The 24,547-nt window shown below is 38.8% G+C and overlaps 2 protein-coding genes across 3 annotated transcripts in view; both read right to left on the minus strand.

The window, feature by feature from the left end:
* Positions 1-9,071, minus strand: part of Mapk1ip1l (mitogen-activated protein kinase 1 interacting protein 1 like) — a 32,295-nt gene extending 23,224 nt beyond the window's left edge. Inside the window, exons 1-2 of one of the 2 annotated variants that reach the window (XM_034497729.2) lie at positions 8,936-9,071; positions 2,360-2,782 (exon numbers count right to left, since the gene is read on the minus strand). The gene's annotated coding sequence lies outside the window, so the exon portion shown is untranslated. Of the gene's footprint in view, positions 1-2,359; positions 2,783-8,935 lie in introns of those variants that run through there. The other variant, XM_034497730.2, reaches the window with a different exon arrangement.
* On the minus strand, positions 4,476-24,446 carry Socs4 (suppressor of cytokine signaling 4). Its single transcript, XM_034498778.2, has 2 exons — positions 24,305-24,446; positions 4,476-11,019 (listed from the first exon to the last, which is right to left on the minus strand). Exon 2 carries the CDS (start codon positions 10,924-10,926, stop codon positions 9,616-9,618), a length of 1,311 nt encoding a protein of 436 aa, XP_034354669.1. The 5' UTR covers positions 10,927-11,019; positions 24,305-24,446; the 3' UTR covers positions 4,476-9,615.
* Between the last annotated feature and the right edge of the window lie 101 nt (positions 24,447-24,547).

Consider the following 24,547-nt stretch of genomic DNA (forward strand, 5'->3'; position numbering starts at 1 on the left):
ACGGACAAAACTCATTGGCCACCATACTTTCCCATGAGGCTTTATTATTTTCCAAGAAATACAACTCTTAGTATTCCAGGAAGTTACCTGGTTCTTGGATGGGTGGGGCTTACAGGTTAATTTTGGGTATTACAATAGTATATATTATATTGATAGCAGATTCTGAATTAGAATTGTTAGCTATTAGTACTGTTAGTACTGTGTAATTTAACAGATTATACTCCATTTGATAACTCGGTAACTAAAAGAGCTTAGAATGTTTTGAACATCTGAAGTTCACAGTAGGAGTTTTTATAATCTATTCCTATTTATTGAAACCAAGCTTTAGAGTAATTAGTGCCATGGCACAGACATTCTTGAGAACTGGTATCTCTGCGATGTGGAACAAAAGGAAGAGTATTAGGTTAAAGACAGGCTCCAGAGAAAGAACAGTTTGTATAAAACCAGAGGGAGACCAGTCTATGGGAAGGCAGCAGCAGTTCAGGTTGGCTGGAGTACCAGAAAGCAGTAAGAAGTTTTAGCAGAGCGTTTTGAACAAGAGTACTAATTCAGCTTTATAGTTTACTTGATTGAGTCAATTTCAGTTTTTTCATGAAGTTAGAATGGGCTGTAATGCCACATGGGAACTAAACAGGACTTCATCTGACCCAGTGACTAAAACTAGAAAATAGCGGATAAGCATCAAATACCCAATTCTCTCCTCTTGCCATTCTTAAAATTTTAAAAAGTGTACACGGGTTTGTTCACAATTCCCTGCAGTTACAGGAGGCTGTGAGCCGCCTCACGTGAATGCTGGGACAGGACTCCAGTTCTCTGCAAGAGCACAGCTGCTTTCAACCTGAGCCACCTCTCTTCACTCTCCAGCCCCATCTTCTCTTCCTCATGTATAGAACAAAAAAGCCACCAGAGTAGACTGCCTGTCTGGCCTATGGTCAGATCCAGTTTTGTGAGTCTCATACATGAGAGCAAATGGGTATTTTCCAGAGATTTGCTGAGGCTTATATAAATCTGTAAATAAATCACCTAAGTCGCTGCCTGACACTGAGCAAAAACTCAACAAATGTTAGCTTTTACAACAGATACAATATGGCCACAAACCTCTATTTTCAAAGCAGAAAGCAATAAAAAAAATTTGCAATCTCCTAAGTACTGCACAAACTTATTTGGTGGCAAAAGCTGACCTGATATTACTTACCCATTTCATTTTCCACTCACCCCCAGCTATAGTCTGAATATTTACAACTGATGCATTTTTTTTGTTCCTTCCCTAAAGTTTTGGGAATTAAATTTAGGACCTTGTAGGAAGTTAGGCTAGCGCTTAATCACTTAACTACAGGGTCGCCCTGTACAAATATTAATAACTAATTAACAGTCTTCGAATGTAGGGCTCCTCTTTTGTAACAGTCACAGAATCTGAAGACTGCTGAATTCCTAAGCTTACTGGCCTCAGTTAAGAGAATGAAGATGTCACTGATTCCTTCTGTAATCAAAAAGATCATTCCAACTTCGGCAACTGCATTAAAATTTTTTTGAAGCAAATTGTCTTAGAGAGTGGCTCCTATACTCCACGAATAAGAAAACTGCCCTGCTCCCCACCCAAGGAGCACCACTAACAAAGACATTTGAAGGCGACTCCGGTAATGAGGGTTTGGCTTCAAAACAGGCCTTTAACCCATGGGGGAGGGGGCAACACGTGAGTATTTCTGTAGTAGGCTGTAACATATCTACGGTGGGGGCTGGTTTTGATACTTCAACTTTAGGATTAGTGAAAACATTACTTTCGGTTTTCAAGGCAGGGAGAAAAAAATGGTTCAAGCGCTCTAGCTGAGCCCAAATCCTTCAAAGGAGAACGTCACTCATCCCATGGCACCTTCTGTCCCGGGTAGTCATTTAACGAATGGGTGGGTAAAACGAACAGCAAGAACCTTGTCACACAGAATTATCAGGGGCCAGACCTTCTTATAAGGATTCGGGGCTCCTACACTGCCGTTTTTTATTAGAAATTAGTGGCTAGGATAGCGGTGGAGGGGCATAAGGCAAGGGGTGCCAAACAAGCTGCCCTTTAGGGTTAAGGGAACAAAGGGAATCCGGGATCAACCGGAGCGAACCAGCCCCCAGCCGGTCACGCCGGCGGGATGTGGGGGAGGGTCGCTCGCTCCCTCCCTACCCCTGTCCAAGTCTGGCATGACGTGGGCACCCCAGAACCCGACGGATGCGACACTAGATCCCTCGGTCGCCTGGTTCCCGGTGGACCCTCCCCATCGAAAGCTCTAGAACCGCCAGGCCCCCAGGGACCCCGCGTCTTCGCATCGTCTCCCGCAAGCCTCGCACCCCACCGCAGGCACCCGAGAGGACTCACCCGGCAGGATCCGAGTCCTAGGCGCGGCACAGTGGCGGCGGAGAGTCCAGAGAAACGGGCAATGGAGAACCGCGGGAGGCCTGATGGACCGAGGCGGCAGCGACACGGCTCCTCCTGGCACCGGAAAAGGAAGCACGGAGGCCGGCCCCGCCGCCCGTTATTTCCGCCCGCCCCGCCCAGCTGCACTGCGCCTCCAGCTGGCTGGCCACGAAACTGCAGGCAGGGCCGCGTGGCTCCTGGAGCCTGGGCTGTTTCCTCCGGGTGGAGCGCGGGAATGTTTCCCTGCTTCCTGAGTTCAGGACCCAAAGGAAACGCCCCTGCCTGGTGATGCTCACCGCAACCTAGAGGCTCGAGGCAGATTTTGGATTCCTTATGTTCAGAAGTTTTTGCAGACAGGCTCCAGGCTGACTGTCGGAAGTCCAGCTAAAATTGAGGGTAAAGAGATGAGGGAAAAGGGAAGTCTTTTTAAAGGTCTTGCGAGTGAAAATCTTTAAAGCAATCTGTCTGCAGAGACTGAGTGGCTAGTTAGAATTTCAATACTGTGGGAAGATTGGAATATTACAGATCCAGAGGCTAATTACCTTATTTTGGGCTAGTGCTAGCCCTCTAGAACAGCCACCTTTGTGTCAAAATTAACATTTTGTGGCAATAAGATTAAAAACCTTTTAGAATCTATTAACAGGCAACTAGCTTCTGCCAATCCAAAAGCTAAGAATGTCGTCAGATAATGTCTTAGATCTGTAGGAAAGCTATCTTGATGTACCTATCCTCCAAAGTATCCACTAGTTGTTTTAAACTTTGCCTTGATTTATGACATTCTCTGTTCTGTAAAACCAATGATACTGGTTCCATGTTGGGACAGAATTTGAGGTAACCTAAATTTGTGTTCTAGGGCCATTGTCATTTAAAATGGCTCCAGAATAAGCTATCTCTTATTCCCTTTAAGTTTTAAATTGAGAATAGTGGTTCTTAACCTATGGTTCATGAACCCTTTAGAAGTCCACTCTTTCACAGGGGTCAAATATCAGATATTTACATTATTATTCATAACAGTAGCAAAAATAGAGTTATGAAGTAGCCATGAACTAATTTTAGGTTTGGGGGTCACCACAACATGAGGAGCGGTATTAAAGGGTCATAGCATTAGGAAGGTTGAGAAACCAATGCTTTCTTAAAGAGTTGTTGGTTTTTGCGATTGGCTTCTGTTTCTGGGAGACTCAAAACTGATGTACCAAAAAGCAAAATCTATATATGTGTGTATGTGTTCATATTTTTTTTTTCAGTTTTTTCCTTTCTAGACTTTTGACATTTCAATTTATGTCAGGTCCCAAAGAAACCTGGGACAAGTACCTGTGGTCTCACCCAGCACTTCTCACCCCACCTGCTACAGCAAACCTATCTAACCTCTGACCTCTATGACTTTATTTTCACTGAGCACTCTCCTAATCTGGCCTGCTCTTGTCTGTTCTCTTTATCTCCCCCACACTCTTCCTTCCCACCCACCCCTCATAGCCCTATTCAGTCTGGACCCTTTCAGATGCTGCTGGCTGTTTTCTCCCTCATATCTACAATAAAACCTCTCCCCTCAGCCATACCAAGAAGTGGTCATGTCCTCACTTTCATTCAGAGGTGGGGGTAAAAAAAAAAAAAAAACACTGGCTTAAAACGTAGCTCAGCAGGTTAAAGTGCTTGCTGTACAAGTTTGACAACTGGAGTTTGATCCTTGGAATGAAGATAAAAGATAAGAAACTCCACAAATTGTCCTTTGACCTTACACCTGCTAATCCTCCCATGCTCCCCCCACCCCATAGCTCCCAATATAAGAACTGAAAAACAAACCACAAGGCTGGGATCAAGGTTTTGGATGAGCAGGTAAAGGGCCTTGCCAAAAAATCCTGACCACCTGAGTTTGATCACTTAAACCCATGTGAAAACCTAGGCACTGTGGCCAGCAGTCGTAACTCCAGTATGCCTACAGTTGGAGGCTGAGAGGCTAAACCTCAAAGTCAAGCCACAAGAGAATCAGCCCTCCTTTGACTTTCACAAATGTATCATATCATGCTATGCTCCTGAATTTAACACATGCACACAAATCTTTAAAAACGATGCCTTTGAATTTCATATATTAAGATTTTTATTAAGCGAAAATTTATTCAGATCAAAAATTTAGATCCACAGAAATATTTGTCAAGATGACAAAGTGAAAAGAAACATTATGGGTTACACACCATGACTGACAACATTGTTGTGTGAAATCATTAAACTCTGATCTTCAAGTGTATATAGTTCATACATGGCTCATACAAATGTATCCAATTCTAGCAAAGCCAGCATAATTTAAATAAACTTTCTTGAGTTTTACACCAGGACTCCTAAGTCTGAAAGCTTAGATTTGATTTATAACCATGGCAAAAATGATCTGTATTTCCTGCAAATGTGATCAGCTTTCCAAATAAGACAAACATCAGTTCACACAGATCTTATGAAAAGCAGGAGGAAACTGCAATTATCTAATTGTGGTGTTTAAACCATAAACCCAAATTGCTCTATTATCTCCATTGTCAGAGCAAGTCAAGAAAGCTTATTACAGACTAGAGAATATGATTTTGTATGCCCCACAAAGATGCTATTTTAAAAATGTGTCATTCTCAACTAGTACTGAATAGCTACTCAGCAATTACTTTCAACTATGATCCAGGGGACACATTTTACTGAATGAACATTCAGGAGACCAAGGGACAGTACCATTACCTATATTTCACAGAAAATGAAGACAAAGGATTTAGGATTGAGCAACCCATTCAAAATTATAAAATAGACACACTATCTTGAAGTTTTGTTCTAAAACAAACAAACTTTGTCTTTTCCATTTTCCACTGGATAGCCATTACTTTACATTTCTATTTCTTCTTCTTCTTCTTCTTCTTCTTCTTCTTCTTCTTCTTCTTCTTCTTCTTCTTCTTCTTCTTCTTCTTCTTCTTCTTCTTCTTCTTCTTCCTCCTCCTCCTCCTCCTCCTCCTCCCCCCCCCTCCTCTTCTTCCTCCTTCTTCTCTTTTCTCAAGACAGGATGTAACCTTAGCCTGGAACTGACAGAGATCCACTTGCATCTGCCACCCAAGTGATGGGACTAAAGGCCTGTGCCACCACACCTGGCTAACTAGGCTATTTTAACCATTGTTTTGTCTCCAGGATTGTCTTATAATTAAGTATGGACTATGTGAAATTTGCTCTGCCAAAATAAAACTATAGTTGCCTACTGGATTGTGATTATAGTTAAAAGTGACAAATACTTTTAATGAAAAGAGGGTGAGAGATCTCAAAGCATCAGTTTCACAGGAAAGAAGTACTCTATTACATGGATCTATAAAACAATCCAAACTTCAGAGATTGGAAGTTGATAATTTGATTTATTTTAATGGCTTTAGCTCATGAATAAGTGATGAAGGCTTATGTGTTTTTATTACAAAAAAGATGAGTCCTATTTGCACATTTGCTCCATGTTTTAAAGGACTGCTAATTACTAAGACATTCTTAATCTTATTTATAATAAGTCAAGGCCTTAAGCGAAAGCCATTCTTTGATCAGAGTTAGCCATTAGCTGAAAGTCAGCAAAGAATACAGGTTTGCTTACCAAATCAATAAATCTAGCCACAGGCTGACTAAAAGCTTCCTTTAATGTTCCTACCAGATCCTCTTTAAATGAACATATCCCCTCCATTAATTATTTAGACCATTGACATGGTTATGTATCAGAAAAATCACATATAACTTTTCATAGAAAAAACACCCAAGGAAACTTTAAAAAAGAATCCATTGAGCATATTTCAGTAATCATAGTACGACTCAAGATGCAGGTTTAACAAGAGCAGAAGGGCCTGTCCTAAAAAGCCTTAAGAGAAATGGAGACGTCAAGCTGACTTCCTGGTTGTGCTGGATGATTCCCAGAGTAGTTGGCGTCTGATCCAGACACACTATTAGCAATAAAGTGGTTCCCTTTTGCTGTCAAGGCTTTTTCCCTGAGGTAATGCCTAAATTCTTAATTTTAATATTTTATCTTGTTTCTTTTTAGCTCCATCCTCTCTCACAAATAAATTCTACACGTTTCCACCATACCAACTGCTTTTCTTTCAATGGCTTTTCTTTCTTCCTTCTTTTGTTTTTGTTTTGAGACAGGGTCTCACTACTAGCCCTGGCTGGCCTGAAACTCATGATGTGGACCAGGTTGACATTCAACTCCGAGGGACCCACCTACCTCTGTCTCCCAAATGTGGGCATCAAGCCCTGCACTAGACATGTTTTCAACTGGAATTAATACTATTCAAATGTTCCAAAATTCAACTTAAGAGTTTTAACATTTTCATTTAATTTAGCCTTCCTTGAATACTTCTTAAAATTTATTTATGCTAATTTAGCATAAATTAGTTGCATTTTAGCTATTTAACTCAGTAAATATATTTTAAACTTTTTATGGGTTAGTTTTTGAATATTGATGTTCATCACAAGAATACAGTGAATGTGGATAATTTCTCTAAATTCCAATCCCTATTTTTTTGTCACTCTTCTCTTTCCTTCACATTAAATTCTCTTCCCAAGTCTTTATATATCTCTACTTTCCAAATTTCTTTTTATTGTAGTAAGTACCAAAGGAAAGATACAAAGCATTTCAGAGTATACAAGTCTCTCTCTTGTCCTCATTTAATACACATTTCAAAGCTACACATATGGCAGTATTTTGAAAATATTAACAGTTGTTAATATCTTAAAATTGAAAAGAATAAAAAAGCCAGAGAAAATATATCATAAGGAATCAGTCTGAAGTATATTAAAAGCTATTGATTTTGACTTTCATATAAATACTAGTTTTACCACTATAAAAGACACGGTATTTCACTTTTCTTTATAAAACTACCTTTTAACAGAATATTCATAAGCTAGTCTTCCCTTAGATAGTTCTGTACTGATAAAAAGTTACTTTTAAAAGAAAAATGTTAAAAATAATTGTTTCACAGAAACAGAAGGTTTTATCAAATTCTGATATAGAGCTGTACTTATGAGTAGAGTCTTACTACACTATAGATTTTCTTTCACCAAAGATGGACACTTAGGAAACGTTATACTGGTTAGTAAGAAGAGCATCTCAGTAACTACAAAAGTGCCGCAACAAAGTGAGGTAGTGGGACTGTCTCCTGTCAGCAAAGGTCAGTCAGCATCATCTTTAGACACTTAGTTACCCTGACACTGGTGTTCACAGCCTGAGCCTCATTCCAACTCTGAGAGCTAAAGCTCGAGTGGCTACCTCTCACAGGGATCATGCTATCTTTAGACCACTAAGAAAAAAATTCTAGAAGAGAATGGTAAAAGATTTTTTCATTTTAACTTTGTAATTGTTGAAAAATTTAAAGCTATTAGTTTTTTGGGGGGCGGGGGTGGTTCAAGTGCTAGGATTAGAGGCATGCATCACCATGCCAACAAGAAACATTTGTTCTAACTCAGAAATGTATGAGTTAATGTTCTTTCAATCAGGTTGGAGTAAATTTTCTAATACAGCTGAATTAACATCAAGAAATACATTATCAAAAAAAAAAAAAAAAAAAAAGAAAGAGAGAGAGGGAAGAATTACTAGCCATACATGTTGTCAGACATGGTGTCAGATGCCTTTAATACAGTACTTGGGAGGCAAAGGCAGTAGTATTTCTCTGAGTTTGATGACAGCCTGGTCTACTCAGCAAGCTACAGGAGAGCCAGGATTACACAGAGAGACCCTGTTTTCAAATTACACAGAGAAACCCTGTTTAAAAAAAAAAAAAAAACAAAATCCAACCAACTAAACAACCAAGCCAAGCAAATAGCAACAACAATAACAAAGAAAAAGAGAAAAGAAAGAAGGCAGGCAGGAAGGAAGGAAGGAAGGAAGGAAGGAAGAAGAAAAGGAGAAATCTATCTATTACTAGCTGTTCATGGTGGGTCAAACAGGTAATACCGAGATTCAGGCAGAAGGAGCTCAAATGTGAGGTCAGCCTAGGCTACATGGAGAGACACTGTCACACACAGAAAAAGATAAGTAGAATAATTAGTACAATATTTAAAAGAGGCAGATAGCTCACCACAAGAAAAACTGGACATTCTGTCAAGGTCAGTCACTGAAGAGAGAAACAGGGCACCCCTCCACTGTCCAGTTACTCTAGGATTGTGAGTGACCTCATGTCATGGAACTATTGCCATGCCACATAAAATACATGTTAGTTCTGAAGACAGAAATGATTATTTAGGATGTAAATACCAAAAGCAATATTAAGCTTCCTAAATATTGAGCCATGTTTTTGTTTGTATATTTATTTAAGTTCAATTTAAAATAATGAGAAACTCTTCAGGTTTTTGTTACTGGTGGATACAGGAGATGTTTAGAAACTATGTATTTTCCCCTGGGAAACAGAGTTCCTAAAAAAGAGCTAAGCAGATGCAACAGTCTATAAATCAATAGAGAAAACTCCAGTTGCTTTAGCAACTCCAAGCTTCTAATACTGCTATTTTGCTTTGTAAAGCTTCCAGTAAGAAAGGAACACAAGTTACATTTACCTCCAAGTTGAGGGGATGCTGTGTTTGGATTAACTGCTGATCCTGCCAAACTGCAGAACAAATACACCTCTAGAACATAACATTCTCTTTCGTCATTGGCTAGAATAACTAACAAACAAACAAACAAACAAACTTGTTTTAGTTAATATGTAAAATAAAAATACATTGTTTCATTTTAAATCATTTTGTTGTTTAACATTCCTATTGGCAAGTTACAAAAGTCAATTACATTATAATGGATTGATTATAACACTCATCTTTACTGAACATCTTCAAAATGAAAAGAGGATAGGTAACTATTCTGTCATATCCTGTCACAAGAATACTGATAGCATAGATTAGCAAAATATTTCACATGTAGAAAAGAACAAAAGATTATTTAAAAAAATACAGAATATTCAAATGTATATGTAATGCCTTGAAATTGTAAATATGCATGGACCATATGTAAATTAAGGGAAAAAGTATACAATTTACATGGTTAAAAACAAAAACCAAACACCTGCTTAAAATATATAACAAGTGTATCATAAAAAAAATAAATTGATCTGAAATTAAAACTTAGGGCACAATTTTATTTTGGATTCCAACTGCCTTTGTACAAAAATTCAAAGAGGCATAAGAAAAATAAAATATGAAATGAAAATATGTATGCAGGCTGACATTCTAACCTCTCTGCATCACTGTTGCTCTGGCACATCAATCCTGAGTAACCTAACTTTTGATTTATAATGGTATTCCTTCAGATACAATTTCATAGGAGAAGGAATTGGAAGGGCATCGATGCCATCATAAGTCGTACAATTACAAATAACTGTTCTGCAAATGTGCTGCAAGGAAAAGGGGAAAGTCCGGATTAACGGAGTGGATAAAAGTGGCTCAAAGAACATACAGGCACTTGGGTCCTTATAATGTTCTAGGAGCCCAGTAATATCAGGAGAATGGAAGACACAAGGATCATGGGCATCAAAGCTAAAGTTATGATTCCACTGTTCAATTCTAGCGTGAAGAGAACGACTATAGCGCCTAAAACTAACAGAGAATAAATAATCTTCCTGTGCTGAATCTCGAAGTAAAAAGGTACCCTCTGGCTTCCCTTCCAGCAGAGCTTCGGCTGCATACTTATCCATCACACCCCAGTAGCACGGATTGTTACTGATCTGAAGGAGGTCTGGAACAAGGCAGTGGACGTAATCGATCTGGGTGTGGAACTTAGGAGGTGCCTCCAACTGCAGGAGTTCATCGTCCATTTCCCACCTGGGCTTGTTCCTTTTTCTGGAACTTGTGCACAGTGTTATAATTTCATCCTCTGAATCCATATCACTGTCTTCTATGCTATTATTTGTGACCAAGTTCATCATAGAACCAGTTATGTGACCACCTGTACACGAAGCACTGTTGGTAGTTATGACACAAGGCTGGACACTGGTATGTGAGAAACAGGATATGTCGTCTTCTGTGTTTCTTCGTTTCAGCTGAGCATCTCTCATTTTACTCTCAGATAGGTCTGCACTCACCCATTCATCTGAATTGGGACTTATAGGAACAGTGTGTCGTTTAATAAAATGCCACCTAAAGGCTAAATCTGATCGAGGTGGGAAAGGGCACTTATCTAACATGAGTTCACTGATATGAATCTTTCTTTTAGATGGAAGCCCTGGAGAGTGTCGACCACTACAATTCTTTATTGGAAAACACTGCCCTACGGCATCTTGTAGTTTCTGTTTAAGGGATCGGCCTAAAAATCTATGCCCACAGGAATGATCTAAGTCCAACTCAATGGACGAACAGCTAAGCTTCTTTTCTTGGCTCCTTAGAGGAATTTCAACATTCTCAACAGTACCTATGGCTTCAGATTCAGAACAATTCTCACTCTTTTTGGACCAAGACAACTTCTTTCCACTCCACACATAACCATCCTTCCTGTCAGCACTTCTACTTCGACTTGTTTTAGGCCGTACATCTACATTTTTACTATTGTTTTCAGCCATTTTAAACAAATCCTTTATAATTTCCAGTGTTATAAATACTGTGTTTTCAGCTTTTTTGAGAGGAAGTTTCTTCTGGGCACTTTCTGGACGGATCTAAGAAAAAGAAAAAAAGGAAGTCATTAGCAACTGTTTGCCCATGCTACACTTCATGTTAAGCCTTATCTGGACATGAGGTGAAAAGCCTAACTAGTACATGCAAGAGGACTGGCCATGCTGTAAGGTAGCCCCAGGGCTCTTGTCTCCACTGTAATGTATGGCTCCATCATACTGGGATAATATTGTCTAGTACCATGGAGGCAACATAATGGATTCCTTTGTCATAGCTAATTTTCAGTATGTGTCCTCTTTCAGCTATAATACAAGCTTGGACAGAAAAAAATTCCTAATTTTACAGTATACCTTATGTCTATTTCTTCTTTCCTTATTTTTCTCTTACTGGTTTTCTGAGACAGCATCTTGTAATGTAGCCTTGTCCAACCTGGAAATCTCTATGTGGCCCAGGCTGGCCTTAAACTTCTCCTGACCCTAACTCTGTGGTAGAATTTCAGGCATGTGTCATTTTATCTGACTTTCACTTAATTTTTCTTATTTCACAACAGACCAGTGAATTTCTTTATAAGAAAAAATAATTACAAATCTATGAGCTAGTGGTTGAAAACTAGTACCCTGTATTGTTTCTTTTCTTGTTTCCATTTCTACTGATTCAAACAAGAACAAGTTTAAGTTGTAAAGTTTTTACAACTTATTAAGTAAATAATTACCACTGAGCGATAGGAATGCCAAATAAATACTTAAATGAGTTTTGCCAATTTATCTCAATAAGTGGTTACATCACGATCAATCTACATAGCTTTTAGAAGTATTTTACTCACATAATACTCTTACATTCTTGACCACTTGAAAATAAGCAGGTACATTTCTACAGGGCATTCCTTGGCTACACATACTAGAATTTATAATGAATTTATATAACTATTTCTAAATTTCTTTTAGTCATTTTCAATTCTATTTGTGTGCCAGTGTGTTTATGTGTACCATGTGCATGCAGGTGCCTGAGTAGGTTAGAGGTATTAGGTCCCCTGAAACTGTAGCTATGGCGGTTGTGAACCTCCTGATGTGTGTGCTAAAAACTAAGCCTAGGTCCTCTGCAAGAACAATAATCTTTTAACTTCTGAGTCATCTCTCCAGCCTCACTTTATTTTTAAGTGAAGCAAAAGTTAAGCTAGGAATTGAGAGTCACAGTCCTATAATTACAAATATTTTGCAAATGAAAGCTGAATTTTGTATTTGAGAAAAATCAGTCACTTGATATGCTAGTTATGATTGTTTTTTTAATTTTAGAACATTAAAAATCTCAACAGTCAAGTAATGTGGTCAAAGACTAATACATTTTCAAAGTAGTACATTTTAAAATTAAATCCTAACTTTACCTAACTTTTCAAGTGACACCATCACTTAGTACTGCCATTATACTCAACAGTACTTTTTTTCCCTCAGAACAGAGTCAGGGACATGAGTTTCCATAGTCAAGGAGCCTGCTAAATAGTCTATCATTCTAAAAACCTAGAATTCTAGAAATAATGAAGATGGTTTGAGGATCCCTAATATAAATTCTCAAATACTTTTAAAGTGTTGCATGCTGTCACCAGTGGAAGATCTCACACCTGACCACGTAGTTGGCTGCAGGCAAAACATGAGCACATTAAAAATGCTGTGTGAAATTACTATCATGTTATATGTATAATGTATATATAAAACATGAATGAATTTCTTAGACTTGGGCTCATTTCCAAGACATCTCATTATATATGTATAAAAATTCCAAAATCTGAGAAAACAAACAAAATTTAAAACACTTCTGGTCCCAAGGGAGACTACACTTATGTTGAAGTAAATCTGAGAAGGAAAGCATTGGAAAGGACTACTGATAAAATGGTTCTCAATAACACTGCAAAGCCAGCTGTGAGTTTCTTTAAAGGAAAACTAGCCAAACCATCGAACAGGAGAAGAGGACAAAATCAAATTTCATATTTATCAATAATTTTACTTTATAATACATAGGATGATCTCTAAAAGTGGAATGTAAAGTCTAAATCAAGAAGATACGGAACTAGGAGAGGAGGCGCTCTGCCGAGCAGATAAAAGGAAGTCTCTTGATGGGGCGAGCTGAGAATGCAGCCGGCCAACAGACACACAAGACACACAGCAGGTCAGAGATCTTGGTGGGAAATAGATCAATGTTTGAGAAGGCCACCAAAAGAATGATAGAGCAAGATTAGATGACAACTCTGAGGAGTCACACTCATCCCTCCCCCCCCCCCCCAACCCTGAGTTCTGGAGGTTGAACTCAGGGCTTTGTTCTTTGTAGGGAAGCTCTCTACCACGGAATTACACCCCTAACCCTTTTTTACTAAGTAGCCCAGATGGTATTCACTTCTTAATCCTCCTGCCTCCCGAATGCTAAAATTATAGGAAGGTTTCATGTCAGACTAGAAATCCTAATTTTATAAAGTGATTTTTGCTCTATCAACGGTCCAGAGTATCATGCAACTGTTACAGTTTTCAATGTACAACATTTACATTGAAATGTTTTGTTTCCTAGAAATTAAAATATAAGAAATTGGTTATATGGAAATTTGCCTGATGCTACCCTTGATGGTACCTTTGAGTCCCCAAACGCAGAAGAGTCAGGCCAGCCTGCTTCATGTCCTACTGTGTACTCAACTGTCTGTATGAGGGAATGGATTTTTGGATTGTAGTATTTGAAGTAAAAGAATCTTTATACTATGGCTAGTGTTTTAATTTCATTTTTTACTGAGCTAACGAGTGACTCTCCAAAGCTACTAAGCAGACAGAATTTTAATAATTTAGTTCATAGCATAGGTAACCTCTTAACTGCTGGAAAAGCCCTTGCTGCAGTAAGATCATATCAGAAAAAGATAGTTGGGATGTCCAGGTCATGCTGCAAAAGATATTCAGAATGTCCTCTGTTGTGGAGAGCCCCAGCCTTTTGTTTTCATGGTATTTCCACTCCTGGGAGGGGCTGCAGAGGAGGAGTGAATCTTGTGAACCTTCTGTCCAATTGAATTTGTAAAATAAAGGCTAGAGCCAGTGATTGGGCAGTAGAAGGGGAGGTGGAGAAAAAGGCTTAGGGGAGGAGTCAGAAGAGAAGGAGTTAGAAGAGGAAGTTGCCAGGGGAGAGGCGAGGAGAGGAGCCTTTGGAGCAGTTGGAGCCATTGGTGGAAGGACAAGGAGGAGGAGAAGAACATGGCTTAGAAAACCGCAGGTTTTAAGGGCTCTCATAGCTGGGGAATAGAGTAGTACAATGGTAAATCTGCCCAATCCAAAGCTTGCGGTTTATAATCATAAATACTGAGTTGTGTTTTCCTTGACCAGACGTGTTTGGGTCAGAAATTTACCACAATAGTCCTCCACTGCATAAAAAGAGAAACAAGTCATCATGTGAGCTGCACATGGTGGCACAAATGGACTCCCAGTGTTTGGGAGGTAGAGGCAGGAGGATCAGGAGTTGAAGCTTATCTTTGGGTACAGAGTAAGTCTGAAGTCAGCCAGGGCTATCTTATATAGCCCTACCTCAAACACTCAAAGCAAACAATGTATTGTCTTGTTGAAACAGTAACAAAAAACCTCTTGTATCTTCCCATTTAAAGACATGGGAAGGGATTTTTCACAAGTCTCATCAGACTTGTGGGTGTTTGGGATCCAACCGAGGTTTCACACATGCTCTTTTAATGAGGCACATCCCTACTACCCCAAATTCATTTAAAAGTATTTATATTTGAGACACTCTCACTAACTCTGGATAGCGTGGAACTTACTATGTAGACCAGGTTACCCCTGAACTCACAGAGATCTGCTGCCTTTGCCTCCCAAGTGTTGGAATTAAAGTTGTGCATTACCACACCTAGCTCCAAATTCCTAAGAACATACAAATTCAGCCATACTGTTCTCAATAACATGGTTCCTGTGGTGGTTTGAATAAAAACACCCCATAAGATCATATATTTGAATGCTAAGTCAGTAGAGAATAGCATTATTTTAAAAAAGAATGATTAGGAGGTGTCTTAGTTGGGGTTTCTATTCCTGCACAAAACATCATGACCAAGAAGCAAGCTGGGCAGAAAATGGTTTATTCGGTTTACACTTCCACATTGCTGTTCATCACCAAATGAAGTCAGGACCAGAACTCAAGCAGGTCAGGAAGCAGGAGCTGATGAAGAGGCCATGGAGGGATGTTTCTTACTGGTTTGCTTCCCTTGGCTTGCTCAGCTTGTTTGCTTATAGAACCCAGGACTACCAGCCAGGGGTGGCACCACCCACAATGGGCCCTCCCACCTTTGATCACTAATTGAGAAAATGCCTTACAGCTGGATCTCATGGAGGCATTTCCTCAAGGGAGCCTCCTTTATCCGTGATAACTCCAGCTTGTGTCAAGCTGACAAACAAAAACAGCTAGTACAGGAGGTGTGGTCTTACTGGAGGAAGTGTGTCACTGGGGGTGGGCTTTGAGGGTTCAAAAGGCCAAGCCAGGTTCCAGTGGACTTCCTCTCTTCCTGCCAATGGATCCAGATGTAGAACTCTCAGCTATTCTCCAGCATCAAGAATAGCTGAAGGATGCCATGTTCCCTACCATGATGATAATGAACTAAATCTCTGTAACTATAAGCCAGCCCCAATTAAAAGCTTTCTTTTATAAGAGTTGCTATGGTCATGGTGTCTTTTCACAGCAATAGAACACTAACACAGCTCTAAATACCCAGTCATTCATTTTTTTCAGTTTCTTCTACTGTCCTGATCATTACTTCTTACAAGGCTGCTGGCTAGAACCCAAGGCTTCATGCATGTATGGTTAATTGTTCTACCCCAAATAAATGCCTGGACTTGAAACCAAACTTTGTATAGAGGAAGAAGAGATATAGAGTGATTGGGAGACTTTATCACCAATTTTGTGCAGTTTAAAAAAAATCACAGCAGGACTTGGAGACATGTTAACAAACTGGAGATGGTTAACAGCTCTAGAGAAACTCCCCCTCCTCTTTTTCTTTTTTAAAGAAGAGAATCATTTGGGAGAAGCTGCTTTGGATCCTGATTCAATATTAATTTTTTATGAAGGGAGCCATGTTATACACAGCCCTGGGGAATCAACAATGACATTTAAAAAGAAAGCCATTATTTCTTAATGAGCAAGAGGCAAATGTTTAAAAAGTAAGTTTATGTAAGCACCACTTCAGGAAAGCAAATTTCCACATTCAACTGGCATGACAGTGACGAGAAAAATCAGTGGCTGAAGCGAGCAGGGCCAGAGCAAGAGGAGCTAGAGCAAGAGAAAGGAAGGGGTGAGTGGAGAAAAAAAAAAAAAAAATCAGTGTCCACCTGCTAATTTCACTAACAAAAGACTTAACTAATATTTTTATTGAGTAAAGCTAGGAAGATAATTTTTTTTTTATTTTTATTTTTATTTTTTTTGGTTTTTTTAAGACAGGGTTTCTCTATATAGCTCTGGATGTCCTGGAACTCTGTAGACCAGGCTAGCCTCGAACTCAGAAATCCGCCTGCCTCTGCTTCCCAAGTGCTGGGATTAAAGGCGTGTGCCACCACTGCCCGGATAGGAAGATAATTTTAACTCAAGAGTTTTACAGAAAATAAAAGTTAATAAGGAAAGGGTTAAACATCTGGAAAACTAATTTGTATTTTCTTTACTGTCGGATAATAGAGAATGTTTGATGTGTTATATAAATTATTCATTGAACTACTTATGCCTATGATGCTGATACACACTTAAGACTAGAATTCTAATTTCCAGTACTAACCTAAAATAAATTTGATGATCTAAAGGGTAATTCAACATAATAAATAATTCATAAATACATTATTATTATGATAGAAATTCAGTGTTGTGACTTTTCCAAAAAAAAAAAAAAAGTGTAATACCCTGCAACCACCTGCCCCAAACTCCACCAAATTATACTCCAGATTATACTCCAAATTATTGCTTGATATTTAAGTTAAATGATGAATAAACATTTGGGCTTCACTAATGGAATTTGCTGGATAGCAGACTTCAGAGGAATTCCTTGGAATATTACATCAAAAAATTAAAAATAAAAACAGGTTGTACATGGAAAAAAATTTTTGAGATGAAAAAAAAAGCTTTTCATTCTCTAGTTTTTTTTCACTTGTAAATTATTTTTTAAAATTTTCTAACAAAAAAATGTTAAATTTCTACTAAGCACTTAAAAGTATATCCTTTAAAGAGTTAGCTAGGGCTCACAAGGACAAACTGGATGATAATTCAAAAAAACAAAAGACAAAAAACCCAAAGAAACAAAAAGGAAACCCTCAAACACAACATTAAATCCAGTCTTCTCCTTTGCCCTTCCCCCACTCCTTCCACTCTCTTTTCCAAGCAGAGCTTGAAAAAATTCCACAATAGCTCTAAAATTCTGTGTAGGAAGAAGTTCCAGTGCTTAATCATACTGCATGGTAAAAACTATTAACAGTAATGTATATTTAAATGTATGCTAAGATAAGCTTTAATTTTCTTACTACAAAAAAGTTTAGAATGAATCATTATGCATATGTCCATCAAAATTACATTGTATTCCATAAATATATAGTTAGTATTTGTCAAAATAAAATAATTTGACACAAATACTCATTCTTGAAAAAAAAGGGTGGTTGTCTCCTTGTTAAACAAGTTTGAGAAAACCTTCTGAAAGACTACCATGCACATTAACAAAGCTTTTCAGTGGCCCTTCCATAAAGAAATCTGCTTAAAGCGCAGATTCCTGTATTTACCAAAAATACCTTTTATAGAACAGAATTTGGAAAACATTAAAATAATGTACACTCCATGAACTTATGAACTAAAGATAAAATCATTTATCAACTGAAGTCAGCTACTCTAGAATAAATGTCAACCAGAACACTAATGGCTGGAAGTATACGTGATCTAGGTATGCCCAGGGAAATGGTTCAGACCTGGGACTCTACCTGGGTTTGTGTTACACACACCCCCATCTTCTGTTAATGCACTTAGCAGCCAAGCCCTTTTTGCAGGTACTGTGAACATACCCTTCTCTGAACAATGCACCAAGCAACCTGCTAGCAACAGCATAGGACCCCAACCTTCATCAACCTATACCTACACCTTTTCCCAATTAGCCATCAGTGATGCAGGTTTCTCTTCCCATAAGGACCAAGGAACAGTTTCTATTCAGATGTATTTGCGTATATCCTGGTTCTGATCCAGTGTAAACTGACTTTAGCTGCAAGTGTAATAAAGCAAAACTGTATCAAGTTAATTTTTAGAGAATCTCCTATTTACTCTCTCTTGTGTCTATGCACACTTGGGTGTGCATTTTATTAAAATCAGATGTATTATGGAAAGAAGCAACAGTAAAAAATGATTTATAAACAACTAATCTATCAATCAAACCAGGAAATCACCCCACCGTAGCCCTTGAAACAACTTCTTCTTTTTGCTGAACCCATGGAAGGAAGCCCTAAACAATGACTGGGGCTGTTGGGTGCCTTGGCTCATGAGACCCCTGCTCTCTAACAGTACAATAAGATGTTTTCTATTGCCCGGCGGTGGTGTCGCACACCTTTAATCCCAGCACTTGGGAGGCAGAGGCAGACGGATTTCTGAGTTCGAGGCCAGCCTGGTCTACAGAGTGAGTTCCAGGACAGCCAGGACTACACAGAGAAACCCTGTCTTGAAAAACCAAAAAAAAAAAAAAAGATGTTTTCTATTGCTTTGTTTAAATTGTTTCCTTGCCATTTTCACAAATCTGTGTGAGCTTTGATTTCAAATTCTTGAATAAGAGATCAAGAATATGGAAGCACTCAACCCTGGCCCCCAGTCCTAACCACCAGCAAAACTTGGCCTCCTCAAAGGAAGAGCAACAGAGTCTTAGGAAACAATAGTTAAGCTATGCTATTAAAACACTTTATGGAATAAATTGAATACATGTATTTTCCTCCTAATTTGTAATTTTTAATTACAAGATAGTATAGGGTATAAATAAGTTTAAGAAAGGGGGTATAGATCACTGGTAAAGAACTGATGTAGCATGCATGAGGCTCTGAGTTCAATCTACAACACTGCAAAAACACCAAAAAGTATAACTCTAATCTAACCCAATTTTCTCATTTGTAAAATCAGGACACAGTTTTATACAGTCATAACTAAATGTATGAAAACAACATTTATTGAGATTAATAAAAATAAATATTACTGAGGACTTTTCTAAAAATGAGGCAAACACGTGGCAAAAATTTAAAAAGAAAAGGAAAAGGAAAAAGAGGCACCAATGGCTACATATACTTAAGGCTAGAAACTGCACAAAAACATACCGTGAAAATCTAACATGTAATAGGCATGGTAGTAAATGCCTGCAACCCTAGCACTTAGGATTGTAGGTGGATGTAGGGCTATCAGGAGTTCAAGGTCAGCTGCACTACACGGGAGCCCGAGTCAACAAAACACAAAAAAATCCAGTATTTCTAAAATACCAAAAGCACAAAACACATTACACTTTAGTTAAATGTATTCCTTTAAACAAGCTTGATTTATTTATTTGTTTGTTTAAGATTTTCTTATGTGTCTGTGACTGAGTACCACATGTGTGAAAGTACTCCCAGAAGCCAGAAGAGGGTTTCACATCTTCTGGAATAGTAAGCCATCAGATGTCGGTGTTGGGACTTGAATCCTGGTCTTCTAAAAGAACAGCAAATGCTCTTAGCTGTTGAGCCATCTCTCCAGCCTCAAAGCTTTAAAGTTTCAAATTCCTTAAAAATATTGAGTGAAAATAAATTTTCAGTGATAAAATTCTTATAGTTTCTTTAAAAAATATATTTTATTTTATTTTGTGTGTATGGATGTTTAGCTTACATATCTTATCCTGGGAATTGAACTCAACTTCTGAGCCATCTCTCTGGTCTGCTCCCCAATTTACAGTCCCTTAAGCTAACTTAATCAAGATTTAAACAAAAATACTAGTTAAGAGGTTTTTTTGCCTGCTTGCTTTTTGGGAAGGTGGGTGTCAGAGTCTCTTTACGTAGTCCTGACTGTACTGGAACTATGTAGACCAGACTGGCCTGAAACTCAAAGATCAAAGATCAAAGATAGCCACCTGTGTTTGCCTCCTGAGTGCTGGAATTAAAGGTGCCGCCACCACGCTAAGCTTTTTTTTTTTTTTTTTAAATGCAAAGAAAAAAAGCTATAGATTATACTTTCTACTAGTTTATAATAATTTTATATGATTACATTTAAGGTAGGTTAACACATTTCCCCCAAATACTAGTAAAATATGAATCTAGATTTAATTTTTTTTAAGTTTTAATTTTAAAAGTTATGTGTGGTAGCACAAACCTCTAATTCCAGGACTTAAGTGTGTGAAATAGAATATCCAATTTAAGGTCAACTTAGACTACAGCAGTCTGAGACCAATATCTGTCATAATCTGTTTTACTAAATTCTGACTTCTATGGCAAGAGCTTTATCTAGAGGTAGTAGTGCAGCCTGCTTTGGATAAGAGAAACAGCTGGAGTCTGACACAGAAGGTATGTGACTCTGGTGCATCAGAACATTTCTGAGTTTACTTTTCCACCTATAAAACCCTGAATATTATCAGGTGTGATGGAGAATGTTTTTAATTATAGCACTTGTGAAGGATGGGAAGGCTGAGCTCTGAGTCCAAGGCCAGCCTACTCTACCTAGTTGAGCTCTAGCCAGCCTGGGCCACAAAGTAAGACTATTTCAATAAAACAACAGCAAAACCACTAAGCGGCCCCAGGGGTCAACCATGACTACTATTTTGCTAAACGGGCATAGTGTGGAACTGCCTTCTCAATTCTTACCTCTACCAATAGATATGTATATCTCTCAGAACTTATCAGAGACGTTTCTTTGTACAGTGGATGGTAGTTAACATAAAAATTCTGGATTGATCAAAGTATAAAGACTAATGTCAATGCAGTGTTCAGCCAATAATGGGGCATTCAAATCACATGCACCCTAAAACTAAGGGACCATTGTGGAAGGTAAAGAGAAAGATCTTAAGAGCCAGAGATTGGGGAGAACTGAAGTGAAACTGTCTTTCAGATGCAAGAGGACCATCAAATCGATGAACTCACAAGATCAAGCCAGTTGACATTCTAGCATGGAGTGGAGAGGTATTTCTGAGAACCTTCTGACAGGTGATGGCTTCTAGGGGAGGTAGAATCAGATTTCCTAACGGATGAGGCAACCATGTCCCAGTGGATGGCCCTATACTCCTGAGTAGACCGGCAACACAAATTGGACAGTGGTAGCTTATTAAGCAGGGTAGTGGGCCTGGGAAGAGTTAGGGGGAATAGTGACATGATGAATATGATAAAAATGCAATGTGTGAAATTATATTAAAAATTGATAATACTCATCTTGCTATGTTCAAAGTCAATCTAGTACTGACAATGTAATAAAAGGAGCAAATACCAGCTGTTTTCAGCTAGAGTAACTAGGCGGCTAAGAGCAGGCAGACTTTTACTATATCTCCTTTATTCCTTATTGGGTTTATGCAAGTATTACTTACTCCCAGCACAAATATGTTATTCATTCAAAGAAAGATTAAAAACATGTTACCTTTTTCAATACCTGGTTCTCCTTAGCTGTTGTTATCCTCTTTTCCAGCCTCACCTAAAAAATGGTTCTTTTTTTTTTTTTTCGAGACAGGGTTTCTCTGTGTAGCCCTGGCTGTCCTGGAACTCACTCTGTAGACCAGGCTGGCCTACAGAGAAACTCAGAAATCTGCCTGTCTCTGCTTCTCCTGTGCTGGGATTAAAGGCGTGCGCCACCACTGCCCAGTATAAAAATTGTTCTTATACCAAGTATATATTCTATTAAAAAGACATTTTAGGGGCTGGATTGGAAAGATGGTTTGGTAGTTACAAATACTTGCTGTGCTGGCAAAGGACCCAAATTCAGCTCCCAGAATCCACATCTTGCAGAGGGGATTCAAATCCCCTCTTCTGCCCTCTTCTGGCCTCTGTAGGCACTATACTCACAAATACCCCTACCATACACATTTTTATAATTAAAAATAAAATTAAAAAAAAAAAGGGCTGAAGAGATGGCTCAGCAGTTAAAAGCACTGACTGCTCTTCCAGAGGTCCTGAGTTCAATTCCCAGCAACCATATGGCGGCTCACAATCATCTGTAATGAGATATGATGCCCTCTTCTGGTGTGTCTGAAGACAGTTACAGTGTACTCATATAAATAAAATAAATAATATTAAAAAACTCTTCTGAAGGCAAACTGCTACAGTCTCTTAGATAACTGTGTAGGATCATATAACATTATTTATATATAATATGATCTTTGATAGAATACTAATATATCTATGTTTTCTCAACCTATTGTCCTTGAGACCAACACTATTTGTGAACTTCAGAGTATTAAAGTGGTCATAGCAGCACAAACTAAACTTCAGTGAAATGGAATCTCTGATCTTGGCATTGTTTTTAGTTCATTCAGATACCCACACCAATGAGATATGCACTGGCAATAAATAATTCATTTGAGAAATTTTGTTGCTCATATGAGAATTACAGGCACACTGATTTATTTTTTAAATGTTGTTATTATATATAACCTGACAATCTTGCAATGCAGTACTTTAGTTATGCAAGTTTCATTACTTTATCATCCTGTACATGTTGCTTAAAATCGATCGCCCTCAACATGCTCATAAGCTTACTGAAGGCAACAGTCACAGTTTTGGATGCATTTGGCATTTGAAGGTTTTACAGGCTAACCTCACTTTAAACAAAACCACTAAATACTTAAAGTGCCTAACTAATAACATGAGGCCTTAACAGTTTTAGATATCCATGAATATCTTCTGTGCACTTCAGTTATTTGGTGGAACCAAGTATCTATTTTGTTTGTTTGTTTGTTTGTTTCTGAGACAGGGTTTCTCTGTGTAGCCCTGGCTGTCCTGGAACTCACTCTGTAGACCAGGCTGGCCTCGAACTCAGAAATCCACCTGCCTCTGCCTCCCAAGTGCTGGGATTAAAGGCATGTGCCATCACCGCCCGGCACCAAGTATCTATTTTAGAGGTGAGAAATTCGACCTTCAGGAAAGTAAAGACACACACTCACACTCAAGGTCATGCAACAGGTTAGAGTTAAAATTAAAAATTAGAACTGTTTAATCATCAGGCTTAAGCTTATTCATACCCATGAAATCAGCAAAGGAAATATCTTAACCTGTGAATAATGGCTGGTTGCTAGGGCAGAGAGAATGGGCAGGTGTGCTGACACCATTCATAGTTTCAAAATCAAATGGTATTACAGACACTATGTCTAAAATAGTTATAGCTATAACTCTTGTTCCCATTTGCAAGTTTCTGAATATTGAGCTCAGAAAAGCATTACTTTGAAATCTCATTATTATATATTCAATATATAAATGAGTATCAGCTCAACTTGAACCTCGAGATGTACCTAATAATTTTTATTGTCCAGTTACCTGGGCAAAAGAATTATACATTGGTCCAGCTAAAAACTGAATAGTTTCAAAATAAAACTAAGTTACTCAGAAGCCATCATCTCAGGAACCTTTAGTCTTGTGGAAAATTAACAAGAATCTCAGGTTCTACTTGAGCCAACTACTCTTCCTTTTTATTCATATACAAATCTGAGTATCTATTTCTAGTATCTAACCCTAGTTCTTAGAAATGCCATACAAAATGCCACCATACTAAGAATACCATTGGTTTGAGTAATAACTAAGCTTGCAACTTTTTAGAAGGAATCTAGATTGAAGAACAGAGGTAGATTTCTCCGGTGATAAAAATAAATCTGACTGAAACTGTACAGTGGATGCCACAAAAATTTCGTGAGACTCCCTGATTATTCCCGAAAATCATAATGTTCAACAGAGACCAATTTACTAATATGGAGAACGTGAAGAAACAAGAAAAGCATAAACTTAACGGGCCAAGACCTGACTTAGCACAGGATGTTATGGACTACAATGATGATCAGAAACCTTTAACAATATAAATTAGAACTCTTCTTGTAGATCTAGAAGCAGTTTGGTAAACTTTGGGTCGGAACTAAATAGGAAACTCTCTTAAGCATTATTTATCTAGAGTCGCAATAAAGAAACAATCCATCCTTTATTACTACAGAAATGACAAAGTGAGGGCACCAAGGGTGTGAAGAATAAAGGCTTGACAAGGTCTGTCTCTAACCCTGTCCTGAGGAGCTCGATCAGTTCAAGGGGCCGAATACGGTTGCTTGGGAAGAGATCCTGAAAGGGTGGGCGTAAAACCCCAGCCCTCACCGCCACCCTTCCCCCATCTCACCTCTCCGAGGGCAGCTCAACCGGAGCTGTCCGAGCGACTGCCGCCATCACCATCGCCATCACCCGGCGCTCGCTCAAGCGCGGAAGGGAGGCCCGGCCACTCCCGCTCCTCGTGTGGCTCCCGCAAGGCGGAGGCCTCTCTGTCAGCCTCCGCCCCTGCTCCACGGTCAGCCCAGTGTCAGACTTGCCGCTGTCTCCGCCTGCTCTCCAGGGACCGCCGCCACTTCCGGGTTCAGCTCCCACC

This window comes from Arvicanthis niloticus, chromosome 3 (genome assembly GCF_011762505.2).
Source record: "Arvicanthis niloticus isolate mArvNil1 chromosome 3, mArvNil1.pat.X, whole genome shotgun sequence".
Taxonomy (NCBI): domain Eukaryota; kingdom Metazoa; phylum Chordata; class Mammalia; order Rodentia; family Muridae; genus Arvicanthis; species Arvicanthis niloticus.